The 25,225-nt window shown below is 36.9% G+C and overlaps 2 protein-coding genes across 2 annotated transcripts in view; one reads left to right on the top strand and one right to left on the bottom strand.

Moving 5' to 3' along the window:
- The first annotated feature begins 244 nt into the window (after positions 1–244).
- On the top strand, positions 245–15,829 carry NADK (NAD kinase). Its single transcript, XM_010286593.1, has 11 exons — positions 245–417; positions 4,920–5,003; positions 9,261–9,390; positions 9,932–10,037; positions 10,273–10,358; positions 10,651–10,753; positions 11,602–11,753; positions 12,275–12,374; positions 13,004–13,161; positions 14,315–14,397; positions 15,501–15,829. The coding sequence occupies exons 1-11, from the start codon at positions 245–247 to the stop codon at positions 15,646–15,648; spliced, it is 1,323 nt and encodes a 440-aa protein (XP_010284895.1). The 3' UTR covers positions 15,649–15,829.
- A 6,689-nt stretch (positions 15,830–22,518) lies between these two features.
- Positions 22,519–25,225, bottom strand: part of LOC104620392 — a 12,270-nt gene continuing 9,563 nt past the window's right edge. The window contains exons 7-8 of the mRNA XM_010286594.1: positions 23,315–23,462; positions 22,519–22,832 (exon numbers count right to left, since the gene is read on the bottom strand). Of these exons, the coding sequence (XP_010284896.1) occupies positions 22,801–22,832; positions 23,315–23,462 (180 nt within the window). The 3' untranslated portion in view covers positions 22,519–22,800. The remainder of the gene's footprint in view (positions 22,833–23,314; positions 23,463–25,225) is intronic.

Here is a 25,225-nt window from a genome sequence, read left to right as displayed (position 1 = left end):
GTGTTTTAATTCTGGTTGGTTTTCCTTCGGATTACCTTGAAGTCTTCTCATTACCTTGAATAATTTCGCATTTCCAGATCCTTTTGAGAAGTGTTTATCGAAGTGTGTAAGGTCAGTGATTAGTAGTGACTTTGTTACCTTTGCTGATACTGAGATTTTTCTTCTCTCTTCCCTGTCCCCTTTCTCCTGGTGTTTTTCTATAGGAGTTGAATTTCTCTTTCACTGAGGTTCTTTCACTTCCAGTATGGAGATGAATCAAGAAAAACTGTGTACCAGTAAGGCTGATGTGAGCTCAGATTCTGCTTATCATTGCTCAACGTGTCATGATGACGAGGAGTGGAGCAATACTAGCCGGGGACGAGCTAAGTCGCGAAGTTTGTCTGCTTCACCAGCCCTAGGAAGCACCAAAGAATTCCGGTATGGCTCTTGGCTCTTCCTGTTGTTGCTACCTTTAAGGGGGAAAAAAAAAAAATTGTTATCCAGATTTTCATTTTTGCTTCTCTTTTTATACAGCCCTGGTCTTGCAGCTGTGACAAGTCATAATGAACAGAAACAAAAATAGTGTTTTGTGGTAATAAATAGGGAGGAACATGATTAGTGAACCATCCTATTGGTCCATGCTGTGAAAAGAACTTGAATTTCTGAAGTACCCATGTTGGTGGTCATCTCTAAACTGACATTCATGTAAATAGGTTCTGGTTGGTTGTGAGGCTTGCCTTCTGTTTCAGTGTTTCTTGGTAGATCTGAAACTGCTTTTTTGTAGATACTTCAGCAACGTTCTATGTGTGCATAAGCAGCTTGAGGAAGACAATGCATTACTGTTTGCTTTGTATATGCTATTTAAATGCTGTCTGAAGTGAGTATGTCAGAGCCTGGATTCAATAAAGTGTTTGAATTTAGAAATGGTTATGTGAAATGTAATAGATACTTTTTTTTTTTTCTTTTTGAAACTGCACATGCCATTTGGCATGGCTGTCAAAACAGGTATCTGCAGAGTTCATAGTCTTAAAGAAAGAATCAGTCAATAGTAGAGACACTTCTGCAAATTTTTACACATTTACTAGCTAGAGCTCTAGTGCTGTGTATTAAAAACCTGCATGAGTATTTAGGTTATACGGTGATGTGAGGCAGCACAGAGTAAGTTTGTGCATGCAGATTGTTTCACAGCAGTGAGAAACGCCCATTTTTTCTTTGAGCCAAATTTCTAATCTAGTCAAGGCTCTTGCTATGTGGACAGCTTGGATAGAACTTTTGATTTTGTGATCTTTGGACCCATTGTAAATATTGAATAGCATGCTGTGGTAGCAGTGTGTCTTCATCTTGCGGGAAGCATAGCAGAACTTTACCTTACTTAGATTTGTGACCCTCTATAAAAGCATGGATGGAATCATGGAAGACTTTCTCAACAGATGAAATTCTCGTCCAGAGTTACTGCTTTGATGGTAGGAATGCTCTTGCAAGGCAGAGCATATATGGGTGAGGCTGAAGATCACAGGGGGAAGCTTTACGGTGAAAGGAGACATAATAAAAGCCTTTATCTGAAGAGCCTAAAAGGTTAGGAAAATACTTGCTGTGCATACGTAGTTCAGAAAGTCAGTGTACTTTAATGCTTTTGGAAAATGTTCACAAAGGACTGTGCTCTGACTGTACTGTTCTAGCTCCTATGTTGTGAGTCATAGTCAATACGTAAGACTTTACATTAAAAGCGTTCTGTAAAACTACTGTTTTTGCCCTTGTGTAGCCTTCAGTCAACCTGTGTAAAAGACCATGTGGTCTAAATTTTTGTGTATTATTATCTTCTAGCTAAGTAACTACTTTTTCTTTTTTAAACTAGAAGAGATCTTTGTAGACCCTACCCATTGTGGGTTTGAATTATGTTTATTGTTTATGAGATTTTTTTTTTTTCATTAAGATGTTCTGCATTCATTCACTGGCTGTCTTCAATTTAGTGCAAAATTGTCACAAGGCATTTTGCAGAATGTCAGAAAGTGATCTCAGGCTTTCTATGTGGTATTTAGATTGAAGTAGTTGCCTTATCTGCTTTAAACTGACAAGTATATTTTCCTAAAAGATGTATAATTTCCAGTGCATTGCTGCTCATTCTCAGCAAAGACAGTCTTACTACAAACAACTTTAAACTCTGTTCACTCAAATATTTTACCTTCTATTGATTTAATAGTGTATGCTCTATTAAATTAAAAGTACTAATAAAACCAAGTTAAATCTCAACCAAAATGTATACCAGTTATTAAATTGAGCTTGCAGAGAAAACTTTGTTTGAATGTCGTGAAGGTCGGATGTGGATATTTAACGCCTCTTGTAGGAACAGCGTTTAGCCAATTACTGGGAATGGCATAGAATAATGAACTGTGTTGAAGGAAGGCAAAAAAGGCAGTTATTTGGGAGAAGCTTGAGTAGAGCAAGAAGTGGGAGCTGATGTTGCCAGGGCGTTATTTAGCTATCCTGATTGCTGGTGTAATTGTTCACAAGTAGACAGAAACTCACCATTCCTTTACACATACTGGTACGCACATTAATGTCTAATTATGTCAGCTCTTGCTTATTTTTCTGTTTTAATATAAATAAGGTAAACTTTATAAAACAGTAATAATCTTACCTGACTGGATTAGTCATGCCTAGACTTACAAGTGGAAAAAATTATGCAAAAAACAAATACCACTTCTGTGTGTTAGATGTTGAAAATTAAATACTCATTTTCCTTATTGGAATTCTTACACATGCGTGTTTTATTAGACATGGAACAAATAAGATGTTGCTGTTATTCCTTAATTATATTTTTTTAACCTGTCATCTGTTTTGGATTTTTATTAGATTTCTGAGGGGTTTTTTCTAGTCCTAAGAGTGAGTCATCAGCCTGGTCTGAGCTACTTTATAATACACACAATAGAAGGCAAAGCAGTAGTGATTTGTTACTGCCAAGCAATAGGTTAGCTACCAGTTCCTATATTAATTGAATTAAGCACAGGAAAGGCATATTTCCCCTTTCTGTTTAATGGAATAATTCTAATAGCATTTACATAATGTTTCAACAGTTACATGACTTGAGTAAGTTTTACTCCCATTTACAGATTTGCTGAAGGAGGTGGGAGGAAAGTAAGGCAGAACCGTTCTGACTTGCTCCAGATAATCTCATCCTAAAGCTAGGAGTAATCCTGTGTTCTGGGTGGGATTTAAGTTTGAGGATAAATGATACTTCAGAACTTCTGTTTATTTGAAGACAAAGATCATATTAGCTCTTACTAGGTAAATAAATGGGGAAAAAAGAGTCTACCTATTCAAAACTAGGGCCTGGTACTGCAGATATGTGTCTCGATATACCTTAGAATTGAAGGATTTGCGTTTTATTAATTTATTAAGTGCGAAGATTTGAACAACAAAAGAAGTGTTTAAATGATTGGGACACCATTACTGTGGCTTGATCATGGCAAAAAAATCTGAAGGTGTTGCCTTGGTGTTGGAGATTTCATTGTAAATGCTTGTTAAGACTTATACTGGGAAACCTGATTTATATGTTACTGCACCTTATTGAGATGAAGAGCACTCATTAAGCTATTTTAAGAGTGTTTATATGAGATTTAATCATTCTGCGTGTCCCGTTCAAAAGCTGTGTGCTCTTAGGTAAGATGTAGTGCTACAAGAAATACAGAAAAGAATTGTATCGTGGTTATTGTGTCTGCAGCAGTGAAGCTGGTGTCACTTAGGAGTTGATGCAGACTAATCCTTTACACACACTGACAACACACAACTAACAGTTGTCATAGATTGTTGCTGAGAGCATGGCCTGAAAACAACAGTCTTGGGGTTATTTTTTTGTTTGTATGCTTAGTTGTTTGCTTGCTCATTGCCAACAGAAATGAATGCATGCCAAAATATTACAGAAGAGAAAGTGCTTACGCTATATAAACAAAAGCCTAGCTTATGTTTTGTATTTTAATTAATTGATTAGGCACACTTATTAAATGAAGGTTGCGAGACTACTGGATTACCTAACAAAAACTGAATGCTGCTGCTCTTTCTCTCAGCTAGTGTTACTACAGCGATATTTTGAGTTTCTTTTGAAAGTTGCCACAAGTGTCTCATTTGATAATTTCTTGGTGTTATTTAATAAATTCCTACAAAATCTGAAGTGTTCAGTCAACTACTGGTCAAGTACCTGGTTGAGTACGCAGTGTTAAATACTTGTTTGTGTATTCATATTGACTATTACTTAGGATTACAACAAATGGAGGAGTTGAAAAACGTGTCCTTTAGTTATTTAAATTTCTTCTTACTCTAGCTTAAAACAAAACTTTTTTAAAATATGTAAAAACTACATAGCTAATTCTGAAACAGGAATTTTTCCTTTTCACGGTAGTGAGGCCTTGAAAATAGAAAATAGATTGTTTTTATAATTTGGGTTTATTTACACATTTTTTTGGTCTCTGAGACATGCATGTACTGTTCTGTATTGCAGTGTCCAGAGGCTAAATAGAATCTTTGCAGGCTTGACATGAATTCACAGAACCAACCTGAGAAAACCTGCCCATATCCTCTTTGAGTCTGTGATGCTTCCTTTGTGCAAAGTGAAGATGAATACAAGAAGAATATGCGCCTGGTACTAATATTTAGGAAGTGATTAGTCAGTGTGTGAAGGGGATAAACTGTAAGTGAGGCTTCATGTAAAATCACTTTCAAAGAATAGGTACAGGAGTTAAATTTTAGATTTGAAATGCGAGAGCTAATATGTGTAAAATTGCATTGGCTGTTCAAGCACAAATGTTGGTTTAAGAAACGTACTTTACCCTGTATTGCCTAGTGCAGCTTTTTCAAAGAAGTGGTTTTGGTGGTTGGGGAGTTAATTATACCCAGTTTGCCATCACATTATTTTACTTATTTATTATTTTTATATATATTTTTAGGAGAACCCGCTCCTTGCATGGACCATGCCCAGTGACCACATTTGGACCAAAGGCCTGTATGCTGCAAAACCCTAAAACGATTATGTAAGTACTTGTCAAATAAATAGTATTAGGCTTATTCTGTGTGAAAGAAAAAAAAGTTTGCTTTTCCACTACTCACCCCCTTATCGGCATTGTTTGTATTTACCTGATATTTAGAGGTTTTCATGTTGCTTGATTGCCCATTTGGGGTCTGCATTGCCAAAATTGGCCTGTGATTTTGTTACCACACACTAACCGTTTAAAAAGTCAGTCTGAGAGGAGAATGGATAGCACTGCTGAACTGTGTTCTCAAGTAAAACCCCATTAGATGTGCATTAGCTTGATCTGCATGTTGAAAAGTACAATATGGGTTTGAATGTCGTTGTTGTTTGTCTTTTTTCTCCCAAGGGATGATAGGACATAATCGATATTTCTCTGTATGGATTTATAGTGGTTTTGCTGGTTGGAATACTTCCTGCAGGGTAACGGACATACAAGGAAATAAATTTTACTGGTTTTACGTTAATAATTCATGTGGTGTTCTTAGGCCCACTATCTACTGCCTAAACTAATGGGAGTTTTTTCATAGCTCAGTATATCTATTTCAGAAAAAAAATTAACCATTTCACAGAAAATACAGCAGGACATGTGAGTAGTATTAAGTACTGAAGTTTTGTTTAGACATGTTTTGCATAATCTGCAATCCACGGTTTGATGTCAACAATGGCAACTATAATAAAAGCTTTCCAACATAATTGACGGTAAACTCACCATGTGTATTAAACACCCTTATAGCAATCTAAGTATGATACGGAGAAGCTATTGGTAGCATTTTGGTTATTCCATCAACTTGAAATACGTAAAGAGCAGTGTTTCTGAATGAGAGCGGAAGAAAAATTGTTATGGACAACATGAGGAAAGGAGAAGTAGTTCTGTGTACTGTGAAATCTGAGGAAAGCCTTCTCCCTCTCTTGGTATTATGTGTTTGAGGTAGTAGTTTGAATTTTTCTATTTGAGCTATGGCAGTTTCAGTGTATGAATATCATTAAGGCAAGTTTGCTTTTATACTCTGAAAATAAGGGTTGGTTTCTGCTTCGCGGGCATAGAAACATTTTAATTTTGTAGGTTGGGTGGTATAAAAGTGTTGCTTTTTACACCGTGTATTGTTAGTAAATGGTGTCTTGACTTGGTCAAACGAGGAATGTCAGGTTCTACAGATTAACCAAGTTAGTGGTCCCTATTTTTGTCCCTTCAAAAAGTTTTATTTCATTGTTTTTTCAGTTAAACATAAGGTATTTGTGTTATTTATTTGCCCCAATCTTTACCTAACTAGTAGTAGTCTTCCTCAGAACAGGTTGGTGGTATCCTAACTTTTCCTATGAAGGTGTGGCGGAAATTTTGCAGCGTACAGAAACTCGTAGCTTCCTCATTCTTTCTGTCTGTTCTAAAGTTTGTGGCTTGGAGTGCTCTTGTTCAACTGAAAACCCAGCTTGTGTTGTGTGTTTACCCACCTGATTGTGATGAACATGCTCCTCCCCATGGGCTGGGCCAGCACGGTAAGATATAATGACAGCGTCAAGATGGGTGGAGTACACAGGCTGCAGGCAAAACTGAGCGCACGCTACTAGCCAGGGAAAAGGCTGCGTATGCAGTGTTGGCAGTAACTGGGGAGTAAAGGGTGCTCTCAGGTCATTGAAGGAGAGGACTGTTTGAAGACCAAATTGTAAAATACTATTCTTACTATATGAAAGGTTTTTGTTGTGGCTTCTAAAAACAAGCAAAACTTTTCTGTTTTGGTTTTTCTTCTCTACAGTAATGTAATATTGTTAAACTCTCTTCACTGGAGAGAATTTTTTAACAAAAAATTTCAGGTTTTATGTATAGGCATAAGTTAGTGAAGGTCTTGATGTGTCTTCAAGGGCTAGTGTTGAAGATTGTATTGAAAAATCTGCTTTCCGAAGACTGTTACGTAAGATGACCAGGTGAATTGAATGACGATTCAGTGAAAAAAGAATTTGGTGCTTGTGTCGTTGAGAAGAGGGGAGGTCAAATAGAAAAATGTTTTCTTCTGAGGTAGCACTTGATTAAGTGAGAAAAGCCGTAGCCTTTTTTTTTTTTTTTCTTTGGAGCTCTTACATTTGCCTGACTCCTGGAAATAAACATGAAGATCTTAAAGCATGTTATGAATAATCTTTCATTTAATAGAACTACATGGAATTGGTGAGTACAGTTGAAAGAGGCAAACTCTTTCATTTGAATGAAGTCTGTATTAGCTCTAGGTTTATTAAGTGAAAAGCAGTGCCGCAATCTTTAGTTCTTTGCCAGCTTTAGAAGATAGATTAATCATCTTGAAACAGTTTTGGGGGTGGTTTCTCTATGTCTATTTTTTACCTTTTAACAGTATTGAGATTTGAGGGGTTTAATTTTATGAAATTAACTTTGGTATAGAAAAACGCTTCCTTAGTCACCATTTGTGTTGGAAATAGAATATTCAGCTTTGGTTCCTTTGCAGCTGTTCAGCAGCAATAAACACATTAATGCAACTCCTCCTATTTTATTTCATTTCAGTTCATTTCCAGTTTAGCTGTTGGTTGGCTAGTCAAGTCAGAGGTTAGTTAGTCAAGCCTTCCAGATTCATAGTCATCTCAGATTCGTGGCGATGTTTGAGACCAAGTCTGGTATCTTCAAAATGCCCGTACACTGAGCGGGGGGGTTGGACTAGACTCTCCAGAGGTGCCTTCCAACCTCCACTATTCTATGATTCCTTGACTGTAAAATGAAATATAGCATAATCTTGAAAGTCGGTATGTGATACTGAGTGTAACCGCATGTTGTATTCTTCTGTGTTATGTAATAATATTTAGAGAGACAGCACTGGTTGTTAGTAAGAGTTACTGGTATTAGACTACTCCATCAATCTATAGTTTCTGCTGTATTTATATGTAGAATATAGGCATTTTGGAAAGTAAAATGAATTCCACCTCTGTTCTATCGTCTGTTTTATTTTAACCCCTGGAAGTGCTAAATCCAAATCTCTTTGTAAATTTGCCTTGTTCAGCATTTATACTAATCTGCTTTGCTTTATGGATTATATCTGCACCCTATGGAAAAGGATGGGATGCTTGTTATATGCGAAATACAACTGTGAAATGATGTAGCTTAGAAGTAGATACTAAAGAAGGAAGATACAGCTGAGTATTCCTAAATCAACTACACGTCTTCTAGAGCGACATGAAGGTTCTGTTACTGAACCTTCTTGAAAGCCGCAAAATTATTTGTGTACATACATTTAGTTCTTGAGGTTGTCAAGTCTTAGAATGCTGTCGTGATAACAGGCAGACAGTAGTTTTAAAATACTTTTTAAAGTTAAATTTTTTTAATTTAAAGTAGTAGTTGTGCTACTTTTTAAGCAGATAAACATTTTTGTGATCGACATGAAAATAAAGTAAATGCATAGATTAGAGTTTCAAAGAAATTTTGCACAAAAGTTACATATGCTTGCATATCTGTAACGTTTACCTGGAATAGAAGTATAGAGGCTTCTGTTCCTCTTTAAGCCCTTTATTTATGAGGTTTTATGATAGGAAATATAAGAGTTTCAAGTGCAGACTTCCCAGAATAGAGTTTATGTACTATATTTTTTTCACAGTTGTTAAGGCTTATCTTGAAGGTTTAGTACAGGTGACCATGTGAATCTTAATTATTTGCCCTTCTCTTGTGATAGTGTTTAGTATTAGTAGAAAAGCTGTAGCCTGCATCTACAGGCTTCAATCTGTATTGAGAAAACTGTGACTGTATACTGGTGTCGGTGGAAAAAATGCTGAAGGAAATAATGTTAAAAAGAATATTTGGGTTGGAACTATTGCACTAATTTTTAGATTTACATTGACTTGTTTGACTTACAGTATGGGATGGCAATAAAAAATTATGCTGTAGCTTCTTCTGATTCTCTAATTGGATGTTTCTCCTTATTTTGAGTGAGCTTAATAGGAGAGGGGACTAAAATAAGGTAGAGGAAAGCATTGTGGCTGGAAGCCTTAGGGAAGGTGTCAGTCAGTTCAAGAACTTGATCCAAGAGCTTTTGTAGTGCTTCTGTTAAAGTCCCTGCTTGCACACGTTCTTAGCATGGTAGCAGTTACAAGAATGGACGCTTGATTGGTTTCATGGGGGAAAAAGCATTGTTACAATATGAACTATTGCATCCTTCTTTCTATTGTTCTAGGACTGCGTGCAGTTATAATTGAGGATGTATTCTTAACAGACCAGAATGTTGTCAGAGCAAAATGTAGTAACATTGTCTTTTTTTTTTCTTTTCTCTAGGCACATTCAGGATCCAGCAAGCCAGCGGTTGACATGGAACAAACCTCCCAAGAGTGTCCTTGTTATTAAAAAGATACGTGATGCCAGTCTGCTGCAGCCTTTTAAAGAGCTTTGTGTGTATCTTACTGAGGTAATGAAATGTAAAATCCATTTTTTTACCATAATTAAAAGTTTTACATCTAAACTGGTTTCAATTACCGGTTCTGTTGAATGTGGAATGTGCAGAATTGTATAGTGCAAACAAATTGTTATACCCATTGCCACTGGAAGTAGTAAAACTTGTTTCACAGCTTAAGATCAGTACTTAAGTACTGTAAATACAGAGCTTAAGAAAAAAGTAAAGAAAAAGCTTTCCTTCATTCCATTTGCAGTTCTAAATTACAGGGAAGGGGACGTAAATCCTTTAAGCCTTGAACAAACAGAACAATGTTACTGTATGATGTAATCGTTATTCCAGAGCTTAGTTTAATCCGTTAGATGGTCTGTGGAAGCTGCAAAATTCTCATTAGACTTAGACCACACATTAAAAGTAACCCCCCCAACCAACAAATGCAGACCACTTCTGTAAAATAATATTTGTATGTTTTAAACTAATGTAAATTATGGGGAGAGTAAAATATTTTGTCAATTTATGAGGTTATTAACAAGCCTATCTTGCCTCTCTTAAGGAGAACAATATGATAGTGTATGTAGAAAAAAAGGTATTGGAAGACCCTGCTATAGCTAATGATGATAATTTTGGACCAGTGAAGAAGAAATTTTGCACCTTCAGAGAAGGTATGGTAACCATTTCTTGAAAGTGAAGTTGAAGTATGTTGCTTATAGGTATTTCCTTAATTGTTCGGTCAGGTTTGTTCAACTAATGTGTCTTTTGCAACCAGCTGCTATTAGATCTTAATTGTGTTTTTTACATTTGTGAGTGAATGTTGGCATGCTGCAGTTAATTTACATTCGGAAATGAAGAGTATTGATACAACTTAATTCAAAACTTGTATTTCAATGTTGCTTCTAGATTATGATGATATCTCCAATCAGATAGACTTTATCATATGCCTGGGAGGAGATGGGACCTTACTTTACGCTTCTTCGCTTTTCCAGGTTGGTCTTTATGGGAAATAAACTTGAAGACCTCTTTTCTTTTTGAAGTATTTGAAGGTTGTTGTTTTTTTTTTTTTTCTTCATTATAGAGTTCAACACTTGTCCTTTGCTGTTGATGCCTTTTTTTATCAAGCCTCTTTTACCCTGTACTTTCTGAAAATAATGTATGTAATGTGTTGTTTTTATTATGCACAGTTGAAGTTACATCAATAGTCAAACTATTTACAGGCAATTAGTTGAAGTATGAATTGCTTTTATTCAGTAGCTTTTAAATTCTTTTCTTTATTGATAGGGTAGTGTACCTCCAGTTATGGCTTTTCATCTGGGATCCCTTGGATTTCTTACTCCATTTAATTTTGAGAATTTTCAGTCCCAAGTCACTCAGGTTATAGAAGGTAAATTTAAGGGGACAAGGTGTGGTGTTTCTTTTTGTTACTTTTTCTGTAGCTTTTTCCAAGGCTGGTAAATAAATTTTCTTAACCAACTCATTTAGGTTGTCCCATCAGGCAGTCACAAGAAACGTATACTAAACTAAGAGAAGTATTGCATTGCATTGACCCATTCAGTGCTGCTTTCTGTAGCATTTTGTAAAGGAAAACGGCTAAGAAACAACTTTGTCCTGTGTGGAGTAAACAAGTAAAAGATGGTGTAGAACTTGTGTTAAATGACAGCTAAAGATACAAATAGAGTGTAGCTCTGAAGTCTGCAGTGGTCTGTTTCTCTAAGCAGTGTAGTGCTTAAATACTGAGGAGTCACACAAACAAAATATTTGAGGAAAGAAATCCTTTGTTTCTTCAAGAGGAGGTTATCTGAGTTGCATCCAAAGTAGATTCCTGAAAAGATGTATAAAATTCTCACATTGCTAGAATGTTGTCTTTTAATAGGTGCTTCTAATACACTAATTTTCTTTAGGCTTATCTTTTGTCTTAGTAAAGATCCTATGAACCTAACAGTATTTTCCAATCTTGATCATGTCCATTTAAATTTTCTTTTTACATGATGAGGAAAGGGAGGACAGACTGGGTTCAAATTTTAGATTAATTTTGCTCATTACTACTGAAAATTAGTTTTGAGCTTTAACCAAGTATAGACAATTATCTTGTGAATGAAATTGGGAATGTTGAAAGCACAGGCAATAGATGGATTTCACGGGCATTTCATACAGTTTGCTAGTCATTACAGGGTTTTATTTACTATGCTAGCATATAATTTTTGTGTACTTTCTCCTATATTTCAATTCTAGGCAATGCAGCACTTGTTCTACGAAGCAGGCTGAAAGTGAAAGTAGTAAAAGAGCACAGAGAGAAAATGACAGTACAAAATGGTATAGAAGAAAATGGAGTAGTGTCTGCAAATATAGAGAAAGAAGTGGGCAAGCAAATTATGCAATATCAGGTCAGAGGGCAAAATAAGCAAAAGAACTAATGCGCTGTTTTTAGATTGCTTTTACTTGGTTTTATTATAACTTTCCCCTTTTCATCAGTTTACTTACATTAGCCCAGTGGTGTGGGACAGATCCATATTGTTCTAATTCACAGTATGTGCACTAAACAATGAGGAAGTGATGTACTACATTACTTTCTGCAATTATAAGTGCTAATATTGTACCTTCGTTTAGTAATATTTTCCTTCTATTTCAAAAACAAAGTAGTATTTCTAAAATGGGATATCCTGAAGATTTTTAGAAGTGAAAAGAAAACCCCTGCATGTTGCTAGTAACAAGCTTCTGGAAATAATTCTTAACATCTGAAAACTTTAGCTGACACTTGATAAGACAGAAGCGTAAAGAGTCTAATTTGGCAGGTACTAAACCAGCATCAGTTTTTCAAAGATCTGGAAAGCATATTTCGACTTGCCATTTATTACATTGCCAAGTCAGCAATAGCGGACTGGTATAATACTTGATGTCATGACAGGTCCTAAATGAAGTCGTAGTGGATCGTGGTCCTTCTTCTTACCTTTCCAATGTAGATGTGTTTCTAGATGGACACCTGATAACAACCGTGCAAGGAGATGGTGAGTCTGCTTCTTGAGTTAAATTGTTTATCACTTCTTGTGTAGACTGTTGCTATTTTACTGGAGGATTTTCTCACATGGAAACAAAATACCAAGCTTAATTTCATTGGTGACAGAAAACATTAGTGTGCAAAGAATAGGTATGTTTGTTTACTGGTAACTAATGCGTTCCACAGTGAAGCATTAAAGTGTTGTAAGCTTTGTTTATGGACTTATGAAGGCAACTGACAGTTTCTTTGGGTATGATGTGTTAGGGCTTAAGGGCAAGAAATAGTTCAGAAAAAATTTGCTTGGATATCTGAAAGTTGATAAAGACCTCAGATTTCAAGTCCTGAAATACAGAAGTTTATCTGTAAAGTTCTTGTCATTAAAAAAAAGAACGTCACTGTTAGAAAGTTGTGTAACCTGAGGTCTAGAAGTTTATGCAGCTTCACCATAGAACAAACGTGCTGTGCCAGGATTAGAGGAGAGTTTCTGACTTCTTGTGTATTAGACTGCAATTCTCCTGTGAAATACAAGTTGGTACATTCTCTGCTTCGTTTTCATAACAGTGCGATTTCTTAGTCATCTTCCAAAATGACACATTGATTGTAAGGCTAATGTAAGTGAAATTTTTGCTCCTTTCACAGGAGTCATTGTCTCCACACCGACTGGTAGCACTGCATATGCAGCTGCAGCAGGAGCTTCTATGATTCATCCAAATGTTCCTGCAATAATGATCACCCCAATCTGCCCTCACTCATTGTCTTTCAGACCTATTGTTGTTCCTGCTGGAGTGGAACTCAAGGTTAGCTTCTGTTATGTTATTTCTCTTTCTAAGTTAAAATCTTTTTGTAATAACCATGTGAACCTGACCAAAGCAGAAGAAGTTAGGAAGTGCCGTGTATCTCCTGCATTCTTTCATTTGTAGGAGGACTGGATCGAGCCTGGCTGAAGAATGCATCTTTATTTAAAATAATATACCCACTAGCGAAATATTTTACACTGCTTCCTACTGGATTGTACTTGTGTAACGTTCTGTAAAATGGGAATACATACATTTGCATTCTGACTAATAAAATTTTACATAATTTCTGCTAAAGTGCATGTAAATCAGTGGTGTTTAAGCAAATGAAAAAATTCTACTGCTAAAACAAGAAATATTGCAGTTTTTTAGTATATTGGTAGTTATCTGCAATTCACTAATTATTTTTTGTTAATGCTGTCTTGCAGAAAGGCTTGTAATACCTGAATATAAAATGGACTTAGTTAATGTGTATTTTCGACAAATATCCACGTATAAGTAAGAACCCCTTTCTGCTTCTTGTATCTGTTACAAGTCTCCAGTCTACTTAAGCTGGAAGAGAACTAAGGGCTCTCCTAGCAATGTTAGAAGATTATCATTAAGAAAGAAGTGTTTGCTGGGGTTTTTGGTCTTGTTTTACAACATAAGTTGAATGTTTATTCATGGCACTGCTCTCAGTACACAATTGCTTTCATGTCGCTGGGTGTTACTGGCCAATGGTAGTCAATTCTTTCTCTTCAGAATGTATGAGCAAAACGTCCTAAATTTGACAGCTTTAGATTCATTATGTATGAAAATATTTTTCTGGATTAACTTTATTGTTTTTCTTGAAAGAGATGCTAAGTCAACTCGTGTGACTGAATTAAAGCATGCACTGGCTGTAACTGGAAGGTCTTTCTGGTTTATGACCTTGTATTTATAAAGAGGGGGTTTATTGCATATAGAAAAATATATGCATATATACTGAACATGAAATGAAGGTTTGGAACTTGTGTGGTATGTTACTGCACTGTTATTATGGACAGATTGTGAATTTCAGTGCAACTGTAAAGTTGCAAAGAGTCAACTCTGTACTCGGAGTGTGAAGGAGGTGTTTGTTCCTTGCGCTTGAAACATAGATTTTAGACCTGAAGTTTAATTCTTTTCTCTTTTTCAGATTATGCTCTCCCCGGATGCCAGGAATACAGCATGGGTTTCATTTGATGGAAGGAAGAGGCAGGAAATATGCCATGGAGACAGGTCAAGCCTTTTTTTGATTGTAGCATCTCTCTATAAGTATAGAAAATACTGATTCATGTACTTCTCTCATTCTCTAACATCTGTCAAAAGTTTTGCTGGCAATGATAAAACGAGCTTCTATAAACCCTAACAACTCTTAACAGCACAAGCTGCTCTAAATGTATTTAATTTCTAACATGAGTTTTTTAGATCTTACTATCAAGTGAAAGTTTAAGTGAAAAGTTAAGACAAGAGCGTGTAAAAATTGCATGCTTGGCAAGGAGGATGGACATGTCTTTAGAAAATTCTGTAAATTTAACTTAAAGTAAAATCTCTTGAGAACATGTAAGCTAACAGGAGTTGCATGTAAGCAGTGGCTGTGAATAATGCCATATGGTTTAAACTGTATTAACTTCAGTTGAGTGGTTGTGGTCACTTGTGATGCTATTGCCTTGAGTGAGCAGAATGCAGTGTGTAAAGTTTCCTCAGTTTTTATGTGCAAAATGTGGTGGCCTGTCCTCATGGGGGGTGATTTAAGGCAACTGTGTGATACGTGACTGGTAGACTTGCTATTCAGGTTGACTTCTTTTTTTTCTTGGTCCGCACAAGTTGCCAGGAAGGAAAATGTGTAGCTGGCATGATGCTCCATCTTGAATCGTTTGTATTTCCTCTGAGGTTTAAAGATCTATAGAATAGGTCAGGAGACTCGTAAGGATTCAAAATGAGATTTGGCCCTTTGTTAGATGCTAGCCTTCTTAGTGCTGTTGCTTATAGTTAAAACTTGAAAATTAAAGGTCAAGGTGGTGACTTCTATTTTTCTTTGTCCCTCTATTGTTGATGTGAAGACCAGGAAAAGACTGCAGGACATCATGGAGTGGGTTCAATATTCTCACTGTGTCAAAGAGTGCTGTTCACAGTGCCTCTGTTAACAGTTTTAAGCCGTGTGTTCACTCTGTCTAGATGAGCCTGCAGACTTGGTTATTACTTGATTATGGAAACTCGCTGTTTTACCAAATTGGCTGAACGTAGCACTGTGTTAGCTAGTGAATAGAAGATTTTTTTTTTTTTTTTCAAGTTGCTGTTCATTGCCCTTGACTGACTGGGATATTCCTGTGTTGTTGCAGTATTAGCATCACTACCTCTTGCTATCCCCTTCCTTCGATCTGTTTCCGAGATCCTGTGAGCGACTGGTTTGAAAGCTTGGCTGAGTGTTTACACTGGAATGTTCGGAAGAAGCAAAATAACTTTGCTGTTGAAGAAGAAGAATTTTGAGTGTCTACATCTAACAAGACTCGTGGGAATGGAAAGTGGCAGTATCCCTTCTATATGCTTGGGTTTTTAAGTTTTTGGCTAACAAGTGTGGTCACCATCTCAGACATACATAGTGATTAGAGTTTATATCTGACTGACCTGCTGATGGCTGGAAATTATTGTGCTACTTCCTGTCCACCAAGAGTAGGAATGGAAGAAATTAGGCTCTGATTGTTGTAACCCAGTTTGAATTTCCTTTAAATGGACAATCTGAAAATGGATTATTTCTGATTGGTATTGACAACTGCATCTGTAGATTTGATTGTAACCCGTAACTTACCAATAACGTGGTAGGCTGAATGTAGATGCATAATAGAAAAGTGGCATTAGTCTGTTTAATTTGGTATATTTGTAATTCCATTTAAGACCTGTATGCGTATAAAGGCTTTAAGAAATTTCTTTTTAAAAAAAAAAAGCTGCTCTTTGTTAGCTTAAATGTCTTGCCCAGAACAGCTCCCCATCAAGACAGTGCTTGACACACTGTGAAGAAACACCCATGAAGAATGTTTTTTATGAATAGATGGAACTAGTAAAAAGTTTTAGGTTTTTTATATACATACATGTATATCTTATGCCCATTTGAACAGTGTTTGACCCTTTGCTGTCATCACTGTGTAAACATCCACAAAGAGCATGGACAAGCATTAGTGTGGGCTTAGTTAGTTATTACAGTGCTCTCCATTTTTGTAGCTGAGCTAGTTTGTAGTTCTGCAGTTCCTGTTGGTGGGAATCATCACTGTGGTGTTTTCTCTTTTTTTTTTTTTCCTTGATTCTCTGGAATAAATGGTAGCATTAGACACTACAAAGTAAAACAACCCAAACAACTCCAGGTGTTCAGAAAGAATCTGGACTTCCATTACTACTACATTGTCTTGAAGAAAACTGATATCCTGTACTAGGAACCCTGAATGCCCTCAACTTCCATTGATACCTTCCCACTCTTGGTGCTGAGTAATACAGAAAGGGGTACTGCATTGGTAAGCTGATAAATACACATTCCCGGTAGAGTAGCAATGGTGCCTTCAGCACACTCAAGATATTCTAAGTCTCATACTGACTTTTTTAAGATGCTTTCAAATGTTTCTAACTTCTCTATGTAAATATTTTATTGTATGTGCTTTTATGAAAGAATAACAAAAACCAACAAAAAAACCAGTTGGGGAGAAAAGGGTTTGTACTGTACTTTAACTGAAAAATATCAAACCCAAGTATAATGTTTACATTTATGTTCTCTGTGGTGCAGTCTCATGATCATACTATCGAAACTTTAGCATTTTCAAATTCTTGCTGCATTGGACATTAAAGGAATGGACATTATCTGCTAAATTTAAGCTTATGGCGTAATATTGTGGAGGGATTAATGTACTGATTAAGTTGGGATTTCCTTGAAAGTGGAGTGAGAAGCTCTGTTGAACTTTTCATGATTGTCTTCTGTTGTTTATGTGGTCCAAAGTGGTAACGGGAAATGTATTAATTTCCTAACTCTGCCTAACCTGCTGTCCTCTGATGGTTTAAATAATGTCTCTTGCATTTTGAATGCGGCCCTAGTCTGTCTAAATTTATAAATCCAGGTGAGAGCACTTTTCCATGAAAGAGATGCAAATTCTTCGTTAATGATACAAATTACAATGAAAATGTGTTAATATAAATTAATACTCAATTTGTAAATTTTGTAAAATAGATTATTGGTTTGATTCGGTCTAAATAGACAAATTTTGTGATATCTTGGAGAATATCCAGATAGCTTGTGGGATTTATCTTTCATTTGAATCTGCGGTAATTGTTTTATCACTGTTTTGAAGTTGCTTACGGGTTTCCTAGGTGGAGTATTCAGTTATTTAATAACTGTTTACTTTTTGAACTATAGAGGTGTCAGACTTTTTGCTTTGAAATTATTTTATTTAAACATGCAATAATTGAGAAAAGAACAGGGTATAGTGGCTATATAAATGTATTGTTAAGTGAAAAACAAGCAGAATGCTAGGCACGCTAGGAAGTGGAAATCATTTTGCAGAAATGAGGTGAAATGATTAATGAGCCTTATCTAGTATTTTTTTAAGATAAAACTATTCAGCACTTTTTATTTATGCTTTTTATAATAGTAAAGCTATTATTGATTAAATTGCCAAACTTCAGTTCTCAGAGTGCATAGTTCATGGAATCTGTAATCAAAACGTACTACTTTCTCTAGGTTAGATCTAGATCTAGATTAGGAGTTGTCTTAAATTTATCACATACTGCAATTGCATTACTGGCTTTGAGGCTTCTGCAGTTGTGCTCGTACAGCTATTCCTGCTTGGTCTTACTTGCATCACTGATCAGCCAAGTGGAGAGCTACAATCTCTGACTAATGGAAAGAAAGTCACATGATGACTTTCATCTTTGCTTTTTCTTCAAAAAGCTGCGTTGATTTTAATTGCACTAGCTGCTTTTGTGTCGAAACGCAACCCAGATTGTGTTAATACATTACAAATTTATCGAACTGTACAAAGTCCCTTTGCAAGGCCTTTAATCCGCAAACCAGCAATTCAGAAGCAGGCTAGTGAGGTTTAAACAGCTCTGAAGTTTTGCGTATTTAACTATTTAAAGTGTAGGTAACTTCTGTTCAAACCACAGCTGAACCAGAAAAACACTGTAATGCAGACCTGGTTATATTGGCAATATAAGCTTATTTTGCTGATGTAGCTTACTCAAAAGTAACTTGTTTAAACTGCACTGGTAAAATAGGTTTTTGCTGATTAAGAGCAGTGTTCTTAATATAGGGGTTTGTAAATATCGCTGTACCTGCAAATCCTTTCCAGTCTACAAAGGGCCAAAATGGAAGCTTGGAAAAATTTTTTTTAAAAGTTATTCTCTAGTAGAGACTTTAAGAAGTTACTAACAACTGAAGTAGTATGGAATGAAGCAGTGTACTGAGTTTTTAAAAGAGGAAAAAACCTGTTATGTATTGTTAATGCTTTGAAAACTTGTTTTAAATATTGTTGAAAACCTATTTTTCAATTCTTTCAATAAAATCTTTTTGTAAAGTTGGATTTGTAAAGCAGCGTTTTGACTGTTGAGAATATAAAATTAGATATACACAGTTACTTGCTTGGAAGGCGAATGTCCAGTGTGGGTTTTTGATACGTTGTCTCATGGGACAGTGGCATCTGTTTTCTAGAAATAGATGTAAAGCTTTTTTGAATGTGTATGTCTGATACCAGTCTTTTCTCAAGTTTCAAAATAAAAGCTGAATTTGCAGTGCAAGTTGAAGCAAATCTTCTGTACAACTAGTTGGGCTACATTAACTACTTTTGTGAAGGCCCAAGAGTAGAAAAATGGGGAAAGAAATAGATAAGGGCAATAATCTCAGATAATTTGGATACCTAGTAAATTTAAGATTGAAGATGTAGTTTAAATGCCCATTCTATACTTAACCTTTGCATGCTGTGACCACGTTCTAGACACTTCTTCCATGAAACTTGTGGCTGATGATTATGATTAAGAGTTTTTATGATTTCATAATTAATCTCTAACCTATTCCAACAGTTCATGATGTCAACAGTCAAATGATTGGTAAATGTGAGGAAGTATCTTATGCAGGTAATACAGCTGTTTTCAATGGAGTTCATTTGCTTTACAAGGTGCCTTGGAGTTTTCCATCTTCTCATGGCTGGCTTGTGACAAACTTGCTGTCCGTGGCCAAAACAAAACACCATTTCTGTGGCAGTGACACTCTATTGCTTATGCATAAAGCAGGGAAAAAGCATGGCCAAAGACTGGACCTTCATTTTGCAGATGATTCTTTGAGACAGTTTGTATGCAATTTGCTAGACTTGTCTTGCCAGCGTGAAGTCATCTTACTGTTTTCAGTTCAAATGGCCCTGTTCTCGCATTGAGAGCTGTAACCACCATTGTTTGTTCCACCCCCCAGTCTTTCCAAGCTGAAGCATCAAAAATTTTGGCACAAAATCAGTTCAGCTGGGCGGATTAAAAAATGGCTGTATCAATTTACCCTGGGTTTTTAAGAGTTAGGAGAACTTAAAGTAGCCAAAGTAGGACTATCTGGACATAAAACCTGTGTGAAGCTTGAGGCCATCTTTTTCTAGTCTTCCGCTGCCCTGCAGTGTGTCATGATAAGCAGAAAAGGATGTTGGTACCAAGATGCAGTGCAATCTAGATCGTTCACATAGGCGTTGGGTGGCAGTATGGATTACAGCCATCTCGGGAAGTACAAAAAAAATCTCTTGTGCTGGATGTGAAGGTCAACACAGCTTGTACCTGTTGCTGCCGTTCCTTGAAATACTAAGTTTAATTTAATCTGGGTCTCCCTTTGTGCAGCAGTCCTGCCTCTTGATGAGAGTGTTGTATTCCTTGTGCAACTGCGAGATAACTTACTGCATTGCTAATGAAAGGAGTGATAGAGAAGCATGTACCATTTAGAGTGGTATTAGGATTTGTCTTGTAAAAACATGATTATATTCTAAAGACAATTTGAACTAGCCTTACCAGTCAATGATTGTTACTGTGGGGCACAGAAGATTGCAAGGCCTAAACGCTCCTCCTTACTTTGTCAAATTACCTTTGTCTTTCTGTGCTGTGTTCTTTTAACTTTTCTGGAATCCAGATTAGTATCAGCTGTTGCGCATGTGCGCAGTAGCTTGAAGCTTTTTTAAGGGGAGTCATGATTACAATGGGGTAAAATAGTTTGGTCTCATATATTGTCCTCCAACAGAAAAGCAGGAAAATATACCCAGAGAAATGCGATTAAAGCTACCGATGCTTGGTAGTGATGGGAAAATAGCAAGTTGATTCATTTTTTCAGTAATGATGAAAAATTGAACTCAATGGCTTGAACAAAGAACAGGCAGAAAATAATAATGCAAAAATTAAGTGTATGAGTGGTTCGGACTCTTTCTTCCTGTTGGGTGCGCTTTACTGCATATGAAAAAGAAGCCTCTCTACATGCTGTTTGTGTGATCTTTTCCATGTTATATGAGAAATAAGATTGATCAAAGAAGGGGAAATGTTGGTGTATTTATCAGATGTTACATAAAGAATTGGTGCAAATTACCCAAACCCGCAATCTCCTTTTATGTATCGTTCTGGGTAAAACTTGCTAAATGCTTTTGACAGGGGAAGTTCTTGATGACATGTAGAGCAGTAGCTTCCATTTGTTTGGTATAGTGTGATTTGTTCCCATTGTTTTCGTGTTCTATGGGCAAATTCCAGTTAAAAATGTGATGAGTAACTTTGGATTTACCCAAAGTTAACTTTGGATTTAGCTGGATTAATCTCCTGCTTTAAGAACAGAAAAAGTGAAGTTGCTTGTCTGAACCAGTTGGCTTAATGATTGTCTACATCCAGGATTAGAGTGGCTGGGCAAAAAATAAAGTGTTTCGATTTGGAGAAGGCCAAAGATATTGTCTGCAGATTATTACAGGATTGTGTATTGGGAAACTTTCACAGATTCAGCCTACTAGCTCTTACCTACACAAGCATTAACTTCAAGACCTTGTGAAAAAGAACAGGCAGATTTCCACAGGAACTTAAGAAGACCTTAGTCAGGAATAAGAACATTTTTCTGTGAAAGTATGAAGGTTAATTATCCAAGGCATCACAATACATTTCTGCTTTTGGGGAGAGAAAGGTTTGGATGTAATCACAACTTTCTTCCTGCTAATGATACAATAGTTTCTGCCATCTCCTTGCTATGAAGATAAAAGGAGCATAGTGCAAGCCTATTTTCTTCAGATAATTTTGACGAAGTACAGGCCTACTGCAAGATCAAAGTCTTTCCTTACTGCTGCTTTAGCCAAGACCTGCTGCATGTTTACTTGTTTTAGAAAAGGATTGAACATGCTTAATTGTGTTCCTCCATTTCAGCAACAATTCATAGTCACATTTTGACTTGTGGAATGAAGTCAGAGTCATCAGCTGGTACCCTGGTGCTTTCTCTCGGTATTGTCAGCTGTATGCAGTCTGACCATAGACATTTAACCTCTTCATGTCTCCATTGTGCTATATAAAATAGACTTGTTTCAGGTTTAGAAGACTAGGATGAGAAAAAACCTTTTTTATAGACGTTTTGAGATCATCCTTGTAGATTTCCCTAATAAGGTACAATAAACTATTTTAACTACTTTTGGCAGTGTACAGGTACCACAAGTTAAAGATCTGTTTGAAAAGGAATGTGATGGCGGTTTTCACAGCAGATGTGAATTGCAGGTCCAGCCTCTTCCATACTTAGTTTGTAAAGAGGCTTCCCATTGAACTCATGCTGCTGATATGAGAAATAATTATCCATGCACATACTGTGTTTATACTTTATTAAAAAATAGGCAGCCAGTAGGTAAAGATTCCAATCAATAAAATATCGAACTTTTACAGTGCAATATTAAAGGCTTATTTTAACAGTCACCCTTGGGTATGGAATGGCACATCAGTTAGATACGCTAAAGGCAGGCATGAGATTACGCTGCGTAGCTTTCATGTGTTGCTGGGATTAAAAAAAAAAAAAAAAAAAAAAAATTAAAATATCCTGAAGTCAGAAGAGGAACAAGAGCCCTAGCCATTCTGTTGGGGTTAAGCTATCACACAGCCATGGTGGAGATGAGGGAATACAGCTGTCATCAAAACAACTTTGGGGCTTGACTTCTGTTCCGCAAGAGATCTGAGCTGAGAAATGATGATAGGGCAATCCGCTTCCGGACTCCGTAATAAAAGATGGTGTGCAAATTATTTTCATTATGTTTGTGTATATCCAGAAAAACAGCATTTATATTAACAACATTCTCTACTCACATGCATGTTGTGAACCTCCTGCAGTTACAAAGCAACATCAGGAAAACAGAGTGAAAGATGCATTGTCCTGTCAGCAAAACTCATTGAATTGAGAGGAATACTGTTAATTTCCCGAGAGCACATTGATTTTTAAACTAAGTTACCAGCTGCACTGCTACAGTTCCCTGGCAGAATATGAACCAAGAAATGTATAGACCTTTTCTGAGCAACTTCCTCTACCTCTGTGAAACGGACCCATTATCTCACATCCTGAATGCCAGCAGCTGATCAGAACTTCCCCAGCTACCATTTGACTCTGTAAGAGCTGCAGACAGAACACAAGGGGGATGCTCAGGAGTCAATCCTTCCATAGGAAGAAAACACTGTGGGAAGAAAGAAAGGAAGATCAGTCAACGCCAATGCCTAGCAGTATTTATGTCCTTCATGTAAAAGGAGGTTTGGGTAGTTTAAGATTAGTGGCGCTCTAGGTCCCTTTATTGGGTCTCTCTTAGTTATTGTAAGGCAGTTATACAGCATGATAAAGAAAAATTACGTGTATCTTGTATAGAGGAGATTTTTCCACATAGGTCTGTTTTTCTGGATAGCAGCAATTGTTGCATATGTTGGAAGCAACTTTGATACTGTCAGTTTTCTTCAGGGAGAGATCGCTTGTGTTCCATCCAAGCTTCTGAACTTTGTCAGGCCAGTAAATTCTGAGGCTGCAGTAGTGCTTGATGTCATTAGGGATCTACCTTTTATTGTGACTATCCCTAACTTTTCTTCTCGGCAACCTCTCTACTTAATTGTGACTGTGATACAATAGGCTACAACCGTCATAATTAAGTTAACCTTTATAAGTACTTACTTCTTTCTCTCAGCCCCTGCCCAAAGTTGCGGTAGACATGAATCAGTGCCCAAAACAAAACAGATTTTATTGCAACAGAAATGCAAGAGCCGGTAATGAAAGCAGCTTCCAGAGTGTAAGAATTCCCTTTGCCCCACTCCCTTATCACCTGCAGGAAAATGGAGACATACAACAATCAAAACCTAGTGCTGCAAAACCCTGAAGCCATAAAATGCAATCAACCACTAAATTTCTGAAAGTCACTAGATAGTAATTGGGGGTGGGGGACAGAAAAAAACTGGTCACTTTTAAACCATCTTACTTTCCTGATTACGTGATTCCCTGGCTGCACACTGACTGTAGCTTTCTGATCTCTGCATCATTAAAGTCGTATGAAATCAGTATTGTGCCCAGATTGAAAAAACAGTCAAGCTGGAGATAAGGAAAGCAGACTTCATCTTAGATCTTAGTCTCTTTCCACTGTAAAATACAGAATGAAGTTATGTTCCCTGGCTGTCATTGTACTGTTTGTCATGCATGTCCAGGGTCTGGCTTCATGATCCCATTTTCATTCATATAGCTAGCCTGATTACTGTGCTTATGACATTAGTAGTTGGCTAACCTGTGCTTTTTTGAGGGGTCTGACACAGAGAAAATGGCAACTTTTAATTAAAAGCAACAATATTTATATCCTGCAGCTGTCTACTGCCTCGAAGAAGGGTCACTGTTCCCGTGAACAAAGTATGGTCAGGCGTGTTAATACTAAGATGAGACCTCTGCAAAAATTCAGTACCGAAGGAGAGAGACTAGGATCAAGCAGTACTCTCTTCCCCCTTTCCGCAGGTTTGAGTCACTGCCCCAGCAGGCTAGTAATTATCAGGATGAGATTAAAAAACGCACAGTGCTGACTACTTTGATTTCTTAACAAAACCCAATGGTGTACATGCCAAATCAAGGCAGGTTAGGGACGTCCTGGCCGATTTTGGTGCAGTTAGTTATTTTGTCTACTAAGTCCTATCACTTTTCCTGTTTATACTGCAGAGTGTTGTTAAGCAGCTGCTATACAGAGTCAATCTAGCAGCTTTTTCAGCGCTTAAGTAATTAATGGTAAGTGCAGTTTACTTTTCCTGGTTTTTGTTTCTTGGGTGGTTTTTTTTTTTTCTTCCTTTTAGGTAGTCAGACAAAAGATGCTAAAAAGAATTGATTTGGAGAAATGACTATATTACAGATCTCTCTGGCACAAAGGAGTATTATATTGCATGTCCATGCCCTCATTTGCTGGGCACTCTTGCGTGTTCATTATTGCCATGCAAAAATGTAATGAGACCTAGCTATTTTCCGGTTGTTACGTTACTCTTATGTCTGAAGCCACCACCTGTACTTTCGTTCCTAACTGCGCTACAAGTAAAGTATACCCACCAAAGGCAGTATCTGGTCCTTCTGTGCTTTGCCAGTGAATAATTGGAAGAGCCTGACTTGACTGCGTACTTGAATAAATATAACCCCAAGGACTTGGATGACTGCAGCCACTGCACTTTTATCAGTATCTGGAGATTATTTATGTGAAGTATGAGAAACACTGTCTGCTATTGGTATTAGAGCTTGTCCCACGATGAACAGCCTGCTTTACCCTTCTTCCTTACCTCCCTTCACACATGTGTTGTGGGAGATGCTGGGGTGCCCCAGTGATAAGTGCTTTATCACTGTTACAGTGCCAAAAAAATGCCTAACACTGGAGTTTGTTGGGCTTGCACTGTCTCTTGTTTTGGCTACACCAGGATCGACAGCTGGGAGTGCTGCCTAAGAAATTCTTTAAAATATAAAGACTTGAGGCCCTGCAGATAGTCAAATGCTCTGGCACCATTTGAGACTTCTTGTGAAGGAGGGGAGGCATTTTTGAGGAGCTGTGTATCTTGTACTGGAAGATTTTGT

Source organism: Phaethon lepturus, unplaced genomic scaffold (assembly GCF_000687285.1).
Source record: "Phaethon lepturus isolate BGI_N335 unplaced genomic scaffold, ASM68728v1 scaffold41184, whole genome shotgun sequence".
Classification (NCBI taxonomy): Eukaryota; Metazoa; Chordata; class Aves; order Phaethontiformes; family Phaethontidae; genus Phaethon; species Phaethon lepturus.
This window is presented reverse-complemented; position numbering and strand designations above follow the sequence as displayed.